Genomic DNA, 14,386 nt, shown 5'->3' on the forward strand with positions numbered 1-14,386 from the left:
GGTTATTCTTGAAAACTTTTATTTCTACTGTAGAACCAAGCACTTCTACAAAGACCCATATTTTTCTATGAAAATTCTCAGCTAGTTTGCAGTGTATTTTTATATGCGTGTTCTCCAGGATTATCTGACTTGGCTCCTGCAATGAAGTTCCTTAGTGAGATACGAGTTATCTTGATTCTGAGCCAGTTTCCATACCAGCAGACACGGCTTCAAAACCCTAAGGCTAACAAGGTATTGCCCTGGCACTCTGATCTCTCGGGTTCAGAGAAATGGCTGACAGTGTATATAGCCTGTCACAACACGCATTCATGACCTAAGCTCTCTGTATCTACACCAAATTCTCAAGTTTATAGACGTTTTAGACTGCATCCTTGAGCTCAGATACTCACATATAGGTATCATTAATCTGATATGAATTAATGTAACTTTCCCAAGAGGTGAAAAGGACTTCACACCCTCAGGTATAGATCTGATAAGATGTCACATTGTGGAAGGGACAGAGTAGCACACTCCCCCACCAAAAATACTATGGCAGACTGTTTGGAATCCTTCAAACTTAGACAGCAGTCATTGACACTTCAGAAGGTTAGAAATTCTGCAATTGATTGTTTATCTCCATTAATAGTTGTGATGGGGAGCTTTTCTTAACTAACAAAGTATCTAATCAAAATAAAAAGAAGTTTCCTATGGTTCCCAGCATTGGAAGCTGCAGTATATTGGAGTAGTAATATTCCCTTCAAAGGCACGGCTCAGTGGACTCAGCACTACTGTAGACTGCACCTCTTAACGGTAGCATCATGGATAGGCCAGCCATAGCATCAAATATCGTCCATACTTAATTCAAACATGATATGTCTTTAACATCTTTTAAAGGGTACCTATTTAAGATCAGTCTGTGGGTCATGAGCAATATTCCAGAGGGAGGAGGAAGGGATCATCTCTGGGGAAGGGATGCTCTGAGGCTCTCTCAGCACTTAGAGGTTTTTTTTTTTTTATTTTTCATGACTAGTTCTTTTTTTCTTTCTTTCTTCACAGTGTCTCGTTGTATGCACTTGTGGCGTATATCCTTACACTGAAGCTCTAGCAAACTCTTTTTTAGATGTTTGCGTCTCTGTTTCTGAGGTCTGAATTATCTAGCACTGTCCGTGATAACAGCCTCCAAGCGCCTACAGATGAGCCTCACTCTTGGCTTCATCTGTCTCTTCCTCCTATCACACTGACACACGTCCCTTGATGTCTGGACACGCAGGCTTTTCTAATGAACACCTCTGACGTTCCTCGTTTCTCTAGGAAGGCATTGATAGGCGGTCCCACAACAAACGAGGGCCTGTAGAGAGAGAGCACTGGCTTGCCTTCGAGGTCGGTCAGGCCACGGGGACTGATAAGCTCAGCCTGAGCGAGGAAAGGGCACTTTCCGTTACTTATCTTGCTCCAGGATAGGCAGACTAACTTATAACATAGTAAATAGCAATGCCTTGGCTGGCCGCTGGGCAGAGAGAAGCAGTCATTGAAGCTGAATGCTTTGCAAAGGGAGGGGAGACTGTTTGGAACTGAAAGATTGTGATGAAAGTGGGGGCTGTTCTTATGGCTAGCAGAAATTTTAAAGTTAAATGATTTAGCTACTAGTAAAAAGAAATATCCTACCAAGAGTAGATAGCCTGGTGGAAATCAAGCCTATGTTCTTTTACAATTGTGATGAAAGTCAAGAAACTCACAGTGGCCTGCAACTCCAGCTCCGTGGGCTTTGCTGTCTTCTTCTGGCACCTTCACCCACAGTGCATATCCATACAGAGAAAAACTCACACGCACATACATACACACTGCATGCCACACATACCACACACACTGCCTACCACACACACATACACACATATATCACACACACATACAACACACACATATACTGCACATTCATACGTGCACACTCCTGCACACATATACACACCTACCACACACACTCACACCATACACACTACACATTTACACATACACACACATGCACACACATATGTGCACGCACAACACATACACACCAAATATACCACACACACACATGCCACATACTACATACCACACACATACATACATATATACATATATACATACATACATCACACACATACCACACAAACACACATAACACACACACATATACCACACATACATACACACACATATGCCACAGATGCACATACATACACACACACCACATACACACATACACACATACACACATGACAGACACACACATACCACACACCACACACACACATACCACATACTACATACCAAACACACACAAACATACATACATACATCAAACACACACCACACAAACACATACACCACATATACATATCACACACACACATTGCACACACATACATACATGACAGACACAAATAACACACACAAATATACATAACACACATATACACACACAAATGAAAAATTAAGACTAAATAAATAAAAACCCTGATGAAAATAACTGACATGTATTAAGTATCTACTTTGTGACCAACAATTTATATTATCCTTCCCCTAAGCCTTTATAATGTTCTCTAGAAAATAAAGTCTTTCTTCTCTACAAAAGAACCCAGAACAATGCATAGGTCCTGATCATTATTCCTTCCATCGCTTCTGCTCACACCTTCTTTATCCCTCACACTTACAGGAGGAAACCAGCTAAGAAATCAAACTTTCCATCTAAAATGGGCTTGGATTTCTTTGGAAAAAGAGTACTACATTGTGGCTGAAGACTCCGCATTCTTCAAAGTGACCCTCACCCGCAGGGGATACCTTGGAAACACATCTGTCATTAGTAAGTAGCTTGGGATTGGCTGTCAGCAAAAGGGTATAGAGACCTGAAGTGTGGGCTTCAGACAGCCACAGGAGAGCAGACTAGAAGAGAGTCATTGGCTGTATTGATGGAAATGCCTACGAAAGATACAGGAAACCTGTGCTGTGTGCACTACAGGATAAGCTACAGCTGATATGCTGTGATCACTTTCTCTGTGTGGTTTCCTCGTTCCAACAGATTATATGATTTTCCTTTTCTTTTTTTTTTTTATTGGATATTTTCTTTATTTACATTTCAAGTGTTATCCCGGTTTCCTTCCCTCCCAGAAACACCCTATCATATCCTCCCTCCCCCTGCTTCTATGAGGGTGTTCCTACACCCACCCACCCACTCCCTTCTCCCCACTCTCAATTCCCCTACACTGGGGCATCTATCAAGCCTTCATAGGACCAAGGACCTCTCCTCCCATTGATGCATGACAAAGCTCTGCTACATATGCAGCTGGAGCCATATGTACTCCTTTGTTGATGGCTTAGTCCCTGGGAGTTCTGGGGGGTCTGGTTGGCTGCTATTGTTGTTCTTTGTATGGGGTTGCAAACCCCTTCAACATCTTCAGTCCTTTCTCCTCTATTGGGGACCCTGTGCTCAGTCCAGTGGTTGACTGCAAATATCTGTCTCTGTATTTGTAAGGCTCTGACAGGGCCTCTCAGGAGACAGCCATATCAGGCTCCAGAAAATTGAGACATTTCCTAGACATCCCACAATCCCCAGCTCACCCAACTTTTTTTCTATTGAAAATAAATTTCTCCTTTCATATGATATATCTCAACCACAGTTTCTGCTCCCTCCACTCCTCCCAGTTCCCCACAACCTTCCCATACTCTCAGATCCACTCTTCCTCTATTTCTTCTTCAGAAAAGAGCAGATCTCCAAAGAGATAACAACCAAAAAGGACAAAACAAGATGCAGTAAGTAAAGGCTAAAGCCTTCACATGGAGGCAACCTTAGAAGAGGAAAAGAGTCCCAAGAACTGGAAACAGAGTCAGGGACACATCTGCTCCTACCGTCAGGAGTCCCACAAAAACACCCAGCTAACAGCCATGGCATATGCACAGGGGACCTGGTACAGACCCGGGCAGGCTCTATACGTGCTGTTTCAGTCTCTGTGAGCCCATGTGAGCCCTGCTTAGTTGATTCAGTGGGCCATGTTCTCACGGTGTCCTCTATCCCTTCTGACTCCTACAATCGTTTTGCCCCCACTTCCATGGGATTCCCTGATCAATGATGGGAGGGCCTAATTAAAACCTCCAGTTTAGACTCTCCCAATAATGTCTGACTGTGGGTCTCTGCACTGACTCCCGTCTGCTGCTGAAGGAAGCCTCTCTGATGAGAACTAGACAAGGCACCAATTCATGAGTATAGCAGAATAACATTAGAAATGATTTAATTGTTGGGAGTCATTTAATTGATTTTTTCCAGCCATGTTTGGTTCTTACCTAGGTCTCTGAGCTATCCTGTCTCCAGTTCCTAGTTATCCAGTCAGTGCGGGCTATGGACTCCCTCTTATGGTGTGGGTCTCAACGTAAACCAAACATTGAATCACCATTCCCACAACTTCTATGCCAGCATTTCTTGCAGGGAGGACAGGCTATAGGTCCAGCGTTTTGCTGCTGGGTTGGTGTTTAGGTTTCTCTTTTCATAGCCTGGGACTACCACCCTTCACCAAAGAGACTAGAACATACTGGTGAAGGCTCCATGCAGGCATTAGATGACTTCTCTATATTCAATGAGCTGTGTAGATGTTGTCCTCGGCAGTGGGGCCCTGCTGTCACTTTTCAGAGAGTGACTTTCTGTCCTAGCATGAGCCTGGGTTGTTTGGAGACTATAGCATGTGGTTTTAAAAAATTCACACTAAGTCTGATTAACTGCCAGCAACTGCGGTCTCACCCACCTCCATGGCCAGCCCCAAGTGGTGGTCTTGCCCTGGATCCCATGACCAACTGCTGCCAAGCCACTCCGATCTTCCCAAGCCATCCACCCTCTGTGGCTAGCCTGCAGAAATCCAGCTACCACTCACTCAGATCCCCTTAGCCCTGTAAAATGATAACACTTGAGACTTTGTAATATACCGGCCAAATTTATAACGATAAATCTCCAGCCCCAAAATGACTGCACAAAGAACATAAAATTCAATTACTATAAATACAAGCTGCACACTTAGATTGGGCAGATGTACCCTACACTGCTCTATATTCCATCTATGAAATCCCCAGCTACCTGTGGCTCCTTCAGGTCACATGGCCCAGCTCATCTTCCTCCATCTTCTTCATCCTCCATCTTTCTCATCTTCCCATCTCTGTCTTTTTCCTTCCTCTTCCCCTCTCTAAAACGTTCAGCTCCACCTTTTCCTTCCACTGCCCAATCACATGTTCTAGCCTTATCTGACCAATTAAGATTTCACCTGACCTCACCAGAGTACGTGCACCCCTCTTGAGGGAGCAGAAAATATGAACAGCAATCCACAACAGGAGATCTCCACGGAATGTCCTCAGCTAACAACTCAACTGAACGTAACCCAGTCCCACCACTGGAAGCCTTACCTAGCTTCAAAAAATGGCCAGTTCAGATTCAGTATCCTCCATTACTAGAAATCCTCACTAGGGTCACCCTCATAGAGTCCAGAAAATTTCCACTGCACTAGGTTTCCACGCTGATCCCTCCCAAGTGCCCCCCAATTCCAGCTGTCTCTCCCCAAATTCTCTCCTTCCACCCTTTTACCCCATCCAACCGCCCAATCCTGATCCCACCTACCCCCAGTCCATCAATAAAATCTGTTCTGTTTCTCCTTCCCAGGAAGATCCATACACCCCTAAGAGCCCTCCTCTTTACCTAGTTTCTCTGAGTCTGTGGACTGTAGCACGATTATCATTTGTTTAACAGCTAATGTCCACTTATAAATGTGTGCATACCATCTTGGTCTTTCTGGGTCTGAGTTACCTCACTCGGGATGATCTTTCCTGGTTCCATCCATTTGCCTGCAGATTTCGTGATGTCATTTTTTTTAATAGCTGAGAAAACTCCATTGTGTAGATGTACATTTTCTTTGTATATTCTTTGGTTGGGACACATCTGGATTTTTTCCAGTTTCTGTCTACTACGAATAAAGCTGCAATGAACTTCTTTTAAAATCGCCTTTAAGTGTAGAGTAACATATTCTCACATTCTAATACATTAGTTCTAGTACATTATTCTTCTGAAGTATTATTTTCTATTTAATTGCTGTTTTAACTTTAATTACTTAATTATATATAATTGTTTTAACCCAGCGCTGAGGTTGTAACTTGCTTAAGGACATGTTCAGTGTCAAATTTTCTATGCTTTGCAAACACCTACCAGCAAAACATAGCTCTTTGGAGTAAACACATAGGCAGGGCCAACAGAGAGGATCCAGTTGTCATCATTAATAGTTAATAATAATTGTTCTAAGAACCCACTACATGTTCACAACACTGTTAGCTACCACAGCCTTCAGAAATCATTTTACCTTTATACACTCTCGAGAACTCAAACAAGGGTATGTTATCTTCATTTTCTTCCTACATGGGCAGCTTCAAGACATGATCTCACAGTGTAGCCATGGCTATCTTAGAACTCACAGGCTGGTTTTGAATGCACAGAGATTCTTCTGTCTGTCTCTGCCTCTGAATGCTGGGATCAAAAGCATGCGCCTTTTTTTGTGGTTGTCGTTCATTTTACATTTTACATTTTATATTTTACAAATGATCATTAAGAGCCTCCCAGACAGGCTTAGAAGGGGAGCAGGAGGGAAAGATAATGCAGGAAAAAGTTAGCTAATCAAGGAAAGGAGCTATTCAAGAGGCTTTAGGGACGGGTTTCTCTTCGGTCAGCTGAAGCCTCATCCATACCTCAGGTCCTTTCATCATGTGTGGTTGGGATGGCTGCCAAGACCTTCTGCTGAAATAAACCTCCTTTCTCTTTTGGGACTTGGCTTCTGCAATTTGTCACCGAAGGCCTACTTATGAGTTTGAATTAATATGTCAGAAGGGATTTCCATACTCCAGCTTTAAAGGAGTGTGTGCATGTGTGTGTGTGTATGTGTGTACGTGGGTGTGTGTGGGTGTGTGTATGTGTGTGTATATGTGTGTGTATGTGTGTGTGCATGTGTGTGTATGTGTGCGTGTGCGTGTACACATGTATGTGTGCATGTGAGCACACGTGTGCATGTGTGTGTGCGTGTGTGTATGTGTGTGCATGTGTGCATGTATATGTGTGTGTGCGTGTGCATGTGTGTGTGCGTGTGTGTGTGTGTATGTGTGTGTGTGCGTGTGTGTGTGTGTGTGTGTGTGTGTGTGTGTGTGAGTGCTTGGCTATGTGAGACAGATGCTTAGGAGGCCTTCCCTTGCACCTAAACCAGCACCCTTATAGCACTTGCCATCCTCTGGCTCACAGAAGAGGCCTGTGTGTTACTATCAGTCTTTTCCAGCAGATTGCTGGCTCCACTCTGGCAGGAACCCTAAGACATGACTGTAATAGCTACCTCTTGTTGTTGCCTCTAACATGCCTCAGTCTACTGCTCCTGGAAGTCCTCCTGATTCCCCAGACCACTCAGACCAGGTCCAGCAGCAGATCACATGGTCTACAAGAAGAAAGAAACACAAGTGCCAAGAAATAAAGCTCCCTGTTCCAGCTCTGGCTCTTCAATGAGTCTTGACTACTGTGTCTGACACTGGCTATTTTATGTATTGCTGAGTTGCTGCTTTTATTATTGTTGATGAGTTTCTTTCATAAGTTACTAATTCCTACTTCCTCCAGTTACTCCCTACCTCTCCATTTTCATTATTAGGGATAATCTAACTGTCTGGAAAGTTACTAAAAATTACCTCACAATCAAAAGTCATTAAGCAGGCTTGGGGTAGGCTCATTTGGAAGGGTGACTATCTAGCATGTGGGAAGCTCTGGCTCAGATCCACAGCACTAAATATAACCAGGTATGGTGGTCCACACCTATAATCCCAGAACTTGGGAGATGGAAGCAAGAGGTTCAGAAGTTCAAACTCATACTCAGCTACATAGTTAGAGGACAATCTGGACTATGTGAAACACTGTCTCAAAAGATAGATAGATAGATACATAGTGTAAGACTCTGACAAGCCTTAGCTTCCAGAGACCCTCTGAGTGAACCACGTGGAGCTGGGGATTGATGCAAAAGCAAGAGGAATTTATTGTTACTGGAAGGAGAGGTGGCAACAATAGGTGGCCCATTCGGCCAGTTTTTATACAGTTTCCAGGGGCAGAATAGAGCATAAGCAACTAGGCACAATATGATTGGTGGAACAGTGCACCCATTAAACTGACTGGTCTTTAGGGAATGAGGTAATAGGGGCTTAATCAGCCTCTCCCTTCTGGCCTACATGCTTCATGACCTCTCTCTTCTAGGAAGGGAGGGGTGCCTGAGCTGACCTCTTCATTCCCCCCTTTTTCTTGTGCATGCTTCAATCCTAAAGCTACACTCAGGTGTCTTGGGTAACTAACTCATATTCTTCAGGTCCTGTCCTAGGGTCTCATATTGTTGGCACAGGACCATCAGCTGCACTGCTCCTATTTTCTTTTTTCTGAAGGCTATAAACTTGTTCAATATGCAGGGTCCAAAGGTCAACAATAGCAGGAGAACAATTAGGGGTTCTAACAAGGTGGATATGAGGGTAAGGAGTTAATCCAAGACTCAAACCCACCCTGACTCTGTCCTCTTTCTCCTGCTTGGCTAGCCCTTCTCTCATCTTGGTCATTGAATCTTTAACTACCCCTGGAATGTCTCCAGCATGTGCTTCCCAATGTTTCACACCCCCATGTAGAACAGAAAAAGTGGTTGGTCCTCCCACACTGATGGGCCTGCTGCCAGCTTCTCCCATACATATATGGGGGTTTCTCTCAGGACACTCCTCAACTTTGGGTCCACATCCTAAGCCCCACCCTCCAAGGCCACTTCTGGGACATGGTTTAGATTCCCTCCCAACTGTGTCTCCAGGGTGGGGACACCCCAGAAGTCAAGTCCCACTGCTAAATCACAGAGATCAAAGACAAGGTCTGGCCACCAGACACAATGGAGGTGTTCCTCTGTAGTGGACCAAGCCACATCCCCAGTGATTGAGAGCACCTTCCAAGTCACCCTGGTAGGGTCATAGGGACTGCTGAGACTCAGTGCCAGAAGATACACCAGAGCTATCTCATGGTTTCTCTGATCTTGCAGAAGGGGGATTGCTTAGGTATTTGGCTGCTATCCAATTGGTATCAGCCACATGTGCAAGTCTAATGTGAACCCAGGCAGTTATTCCATCCACTTTAATGGAAGTTGTGGTGGTCACCAACACCAGGAATGTCCCTCTCCACTTTGCTTCCAAGTTTTCAGCATGATGCCTCTTAACATATACTCAATCTCCAACTTGGGGTACCTCCTTTATACAGGGCACTAAGTTTAGGCCAGAATTCCTGGTGGCTGATCTGGAAAGCTTGCAATCGAGCCATAAGATCCCTGTCAGCTTGAAAAGTCACTTTGGGGGTATCAAGAGCCAGGATCAAGGGAGTGAAGGTCCCATACAGGATCTCCAAAAGGGTCAGGTTAAAATGGTAGGAGATGTTCCAAGCTCGGAACAGGGCCAGAGAAAGGAGCACCACCCAGTCCTCACCAGTCTCCAAGGGCAATTTAGTTGAGGTCTCTTTTAGGGTTCTGTTCATTCTCTGTACCTGCCCTGAGCTCTGGGGACAGTACACACAATGGAGCTTCCAATTAGTCCCCAATATCTCTGCCAATTCCTGACTTGCCTTAGAAACAAAAGCAGGACCATTGTCAGATCCAGTTGCCTTGGGCACTCCAAACCTCAGGAATCCTCTAATATCTTCTTGGCTACCACTGTAGCTGTTTCCTGCTTGGTGGGGAAAGCCTCAATCCATCCACAGAAAGTATACACAAACACTAGAAAGTATTTGTAAACATATTTTCCTGGCTTAACTTCTGTTAAATGGACCTACCAATATACTCCCTGTCGTTCTCCCCTAGGTCTTTTGCCCTGTGTGCTCTTGGCAGCATAAGCATTCACTTGCTAACACATCTTAAACTGTTCTACTACTTTTCTGGCCCAAAACCTGAGGTCTATTATATATACTTTAGGTCCCTTAACTTCTTGGACAAGCTTTTTATCCTCTAAATGAGTCCATCTGTGCATTTGACCTAGTAAGTCTTTTGCTTGCTTTCTGGGGAGTATAGTTTTCCTTCTTGTGTACCACTGCCCTTCCTTCTCTAGGTAGTAGTTGGTAGGGTGGCTAGCAATCTGAGTCCTTTCTTCTTCAGTATATTCTGAGGCAATCCTATAATCCAGTCCTATTTCCCAGCAGGTGTCTCTTGCAGGCCCATAACCTGGTTAGGTTCCTGCAGAGCCATTTCTCCAGCCACTTGATCTGCCTGGTTATTGCCTCAGACCACTGAGTCTCTTCTGATATCCTGAGCAGTGAATAACACTCACAGTTGCTGGCTTCATCAGGGCATCCAAGAGATCCAAGATTTCCTGGTGGTGTTTGTTTGTTTGTTTGTTGGTTTGTTTTTTAATTTCTTTTCCTTCTGATGTGAGCAGTCCTCTCTGTTGGTATATAGCCCCATGGGGGTGGCCTGTGGCGAAGGCATACCTGCTATCCGTATAGATGTTAGTTTTCTTGCCAGCCTCAAGTTCCAAGGCTTTGGTGAGGGCAATTAGCTCCAGTTTCTGCGCTCATGTTTCAGGGGGTTGAGGTTCAGCCCAGATGACATTTGTGCCATCCACCATTGCAGCACCAACTTATCTCTGACCTTCATGGAGAAAACTGTTCTTTTTTGTAAAGCAGGTAGCCTCAGCTCCTGGCAGGGGTCAGTCAGTGAGGTCTTTCCTCCGCCCATGGGCTCTTCTTTTGGCCCAGTTAGTTGTGGCCCATCAGGCAGGAAGTGTATCTGGGCCTCCATCTTGGAGAGTAAGAATCGTCCCAACAGAGGGTAGGGGCAGTCTTGGATGACCGTAAATGAATGGGATACCCAGCCCAACCCTAGGTCCACTGTTCTTCAGGTAGTCCAAGATTACATTTTGGTGCCAGTGGCTCCTTGGACCGAAGAATCTTTTCTTGGGAACAGGACCATTGGCTTGGAGGAGGACCGAGTGTTGAGGCCCTGCATCCACAGAGAATTGAGTGGGTTTCTCCTCCACACTCAGTGTTACCCTGGGTTTGGGAAGGGGGTCTAAACCCCATCCTTCCTAGACAGTATCTTTCCCCAGGGCTAACACCTTTGCTGTTTGGGAGTGCTTTTCCCAAGGCCTGGGATTTCCCACCCTACCTTCCGTTTGTTAGGGCACTTTCCAGCCCAGTGGCCCTTCTCCTTGCTATATGCGCACTGGTCCTTTTCAAGGGGTTTTTTGTCTCTCTTCTCTGCTTTCCCTAGGTACTGTAATCAGGACTCTCTGTAGATTCCTTCCCTATCGCTTTCTTTCTTTCTCTTTCTCTGCTCCTTCTCCTCCTCTGCCTCCCTGTTATGGCAGACTTTCTCAGCCACTTACACTAAATCCCTCAACAGCTTATCCTGTAGTCCCTCTAGCCTCTGAAGCCTTTTCCTGATATCTCTACTAGCCTGGTCTATAAAAAGCCATAATCACAGTAGTTTTGTGCTTCTTGCTGCTGGTGTCATAGGGTGTATATTGGTACAATGCCTCCATAAGCCTCTCTAAAAAGGCTGCAGGCGACTCATCTGGTCTCTGCTTAACCTCACATACCTTGGTCAAATTGGTGGGTCCTCGTATGGCCCCTTGAGACCTGCCAATGGAGTCTGGTGGTGGACCTTCAGGTGCTCCTTACCTTCTGCTTTATTAAAGTGTCAGTCAGGTCCAGTCAGAGAAAACCCATGTCTGAGGGGGTATTCTTTCTGGCTCCTTGCATTATCCTCTCTTGCTCTTCAGTTGTGAGGAGCACTCCCATGAGTTATTGGATATCATCCTAGGTGGGCTGATTAGTAAATAAAATGGTCTCAAAGAAATTAATCAGCCCCTTGGGCTTATCTGAAAGAAAACATGTTGGGTCTTCCAGTTGTAAAAGTTGGCCAAAGAGAACGGCCAATATTGCATAGCCTGATTCCCTTATCATCTAGAGGCCCATATACCCTTGGCAGGAGAGCCACCGTGGTATCAGGGGAGGTGGCTTTCAGACTTCGGGTCCCCATGGTGGGACCAGGAAGTTGGGAGTTTCCTCCCACTCCTCCCTACGGTAAAGGGGGTTCAACACTGTTTCGATAGATAGATAGATAGATAGATAGATAGATAGATAGATAGATAGAGTTACTTAGAGAGGACAGAAATTGAAATTGTCACAATATATTTTCTCAGTGATATTTATTGAAGACACTGATATATCAAGCTGTGCCTTGGCACTCCTTGATGGGTAGCAACCCAAGCTTCCACAGGGCTCATGTTCCACTCCATTCTATTTAAACAATGAGCTTTCTGGGAGCTGTTAAGTTCTCATTCATCTTCAAACTCCCAGGATTTGACCAATCAGATGTCATGGGCTAATATATGTAAGATAAACAAACAAAATAAATCCACTCGCGGCAATCTGTCTTCTGTCCTTCCTCCTTCATGCTTTCCAACAGTAGACTGTCTTTTTTGTAGTGGAACTCAAGGCCTGGCACATACTTAGCCATTGCTCCAGCACTGAGCTGCACCCTGCCCTCCCTCCCTCTTTCCCTCCCTCCCTCCCTCCCTCGCTGCTCTCCTCCTGACTCAGTTCACTTCAGCTCACTCTTGTAGCTGGGAGCAGTGTTCACGAACGTCTTCTCCAGACACTAAACAGAAGCAACAACTATGTTATCTGTGTTTGTCAACAATAGAAACATGTTGAAGGGAAAAATATGAAAAATATTCCTTCTAGCCCTTAGTATTATGTTGTTTTCTGGCTTTTCTTCAGGCGTTGGAACCAAAGGAGACACTGCCGAAGAAAATAAGGATTTTAAAGGAAAGGCTCCTACACCGCGATCCAGTTCAATCCTGGCCAGTCGACAGCCACTTGGAAGGTGGAACTTATTATACCTGACACCAAGTACGAGACCTCAGAAGCTTTCCCGATTGTGCTCTCTGAACCTGATGCAGCTGCACTGGAGTTTCCAGAGATGGCAACAGTTGAAATTGTAGATCCTGAAGATGGTATGCCACATATGATTTAATAAGGGGGAAAGACGAGGGGATCTCCTAAATTCAAATCTCCTGTTTTTTTACTTAATACAAATACTTGCCACCCTTCTCGTAAATGATGCTGTTGATCATGTTGCAAACATAGGAGCCAATGGCTCCACGCTTCTTTCTGCATAGGTGTGAAAAATACCAGGAACCTGGCATTTTAATCCTGCTGAAATGTCTTCTCTGGTCTTTTCTAGAATCAACAGTTTACATTCCAGAGGCAGAATACAAACTGGCAGAGGCTATTGGGGAGTTTCTGGTTCATGTAAGAAGATCTGGAGACACGAGCCAGGAGCTCACGGTCATCTGTTCTACTGGACCAGGTCTGAGACTCCGTGGGGAGTCGGGAGGGAGTGCACCTGGCAATGGGACTATTAGAATGGGGATGTGGTGATTCTGGGTGTGGGAGAGGCGGAAGACAGAGCATCAGACACCATGCTCAGCTATGAGTGGTGAGTTGCAGTTTTCCTCCTTGGCTGACTCTGCTCAGTGCCTCCAGCTAGCTGGTCACCGAGCAGAGAGATAAATGTACTCAACATTGGAACAAGAACGCCTACTCTCAATGTTTCACTAGGTTTTTGTTGTTGTTGTTGCTTTTTTTGTTTGTTTTTTTTTCAAGACAGGGTTTCTCTGTGCAGCCCTGGCTGTCCTGGAACTCACTCTGTAGATCAGGCTGGCCTCGAACTCAGAAATACGCCTGCCTCTGCCTCCCAAGCGCTGGGATTAAAGGCGTGCACCACCACCACCCAGCTTCACTAGGTTTTGTGAAAGTCCAATTAGACACTCAGGTGAAATGGTTGCTACAAACTGATAGGAAATACAAGCAAGGGATAAGACCTTTACTAGTGTGTCTTCAAAGCAACACTGAAATAGCCCAGGTCACTCTGTCTCTTTGACCTTGCAATCTTACAACTGTACATAGCCTCCGACCTTGAGATCTGGAGTTTGAATGCCTCTAGATATGGTCCCATTCTTTGTGGCTTCTCTGTGTAAAGGGAGATTAACTCTCCTGAATCTTACCCCTTAGGTTCATTACCACCCACGTGGAAAAAGGTTTTGTTTAGTTCTGACTAGAGCAAGGCAGTCTGCCTCGTGCACTTAGCAGAGTATTCAAAGGCAGGGAGAACAGGAAAACAGCAGTGGGAAGCAGAGAAAAGATGTCAGGTGGGACCTAACTCAAGACGATGGTGTGGGGAAGCTAGAGCTGAAGTAAGGGCTGTCCTATGTGATTGGCTGAGAGAGATAAGGGCTGTCCTATGTGATTGGCTGAGAGAGAGAGAGAGAGAGAGAGAGAGAGAGAGAGAGAGAGAGAGAGAGAGAGAGA

General features: G+C 45.0%; 1 protein-coding gene across 1 annotated transcript in view; it reads left to right on the forward strand.

Moving 5' to 3' along the window:
- Frem3 (FRAS1 related extracellular matrix 3) overlaps positions 1-14,386 on the forward strand; it is a 70,789-nt gene that overhangs the window by 35,143 nt on the left and 21,260 nt on the right. The window contains 4 exon segments of the mRNA XM_031340434.1: positions 2,675-2,821; positions 12,794-12,852; positions 12,855-13,029; positions 13,260-13,385. Of these exon segments, the coding sequence (XP_031196294.1) occupies positions 2,675-2,821; positions 12,794-12,852; positions 12,855-13,029; positions 13,260-13,385 (507 nt within the window).

The sequence above is a fragment of the Mastomys coucha genome, unplaced genomic scaffold (assembly GCF_008632895.1).
Source record: "Mastomys coucha isolate ucsf_1 unplaced genomic scaffold, UCSF_Mcou_1 pScaffold22, whole genome shotgun sequence".
NCBI classification, from domain to species: domain Eukaryota; kingdom Metazoa; phylum Chordata; class Mammalia; order Rodentia; family Muridae; genus Mastomys; species Mastomys coucha.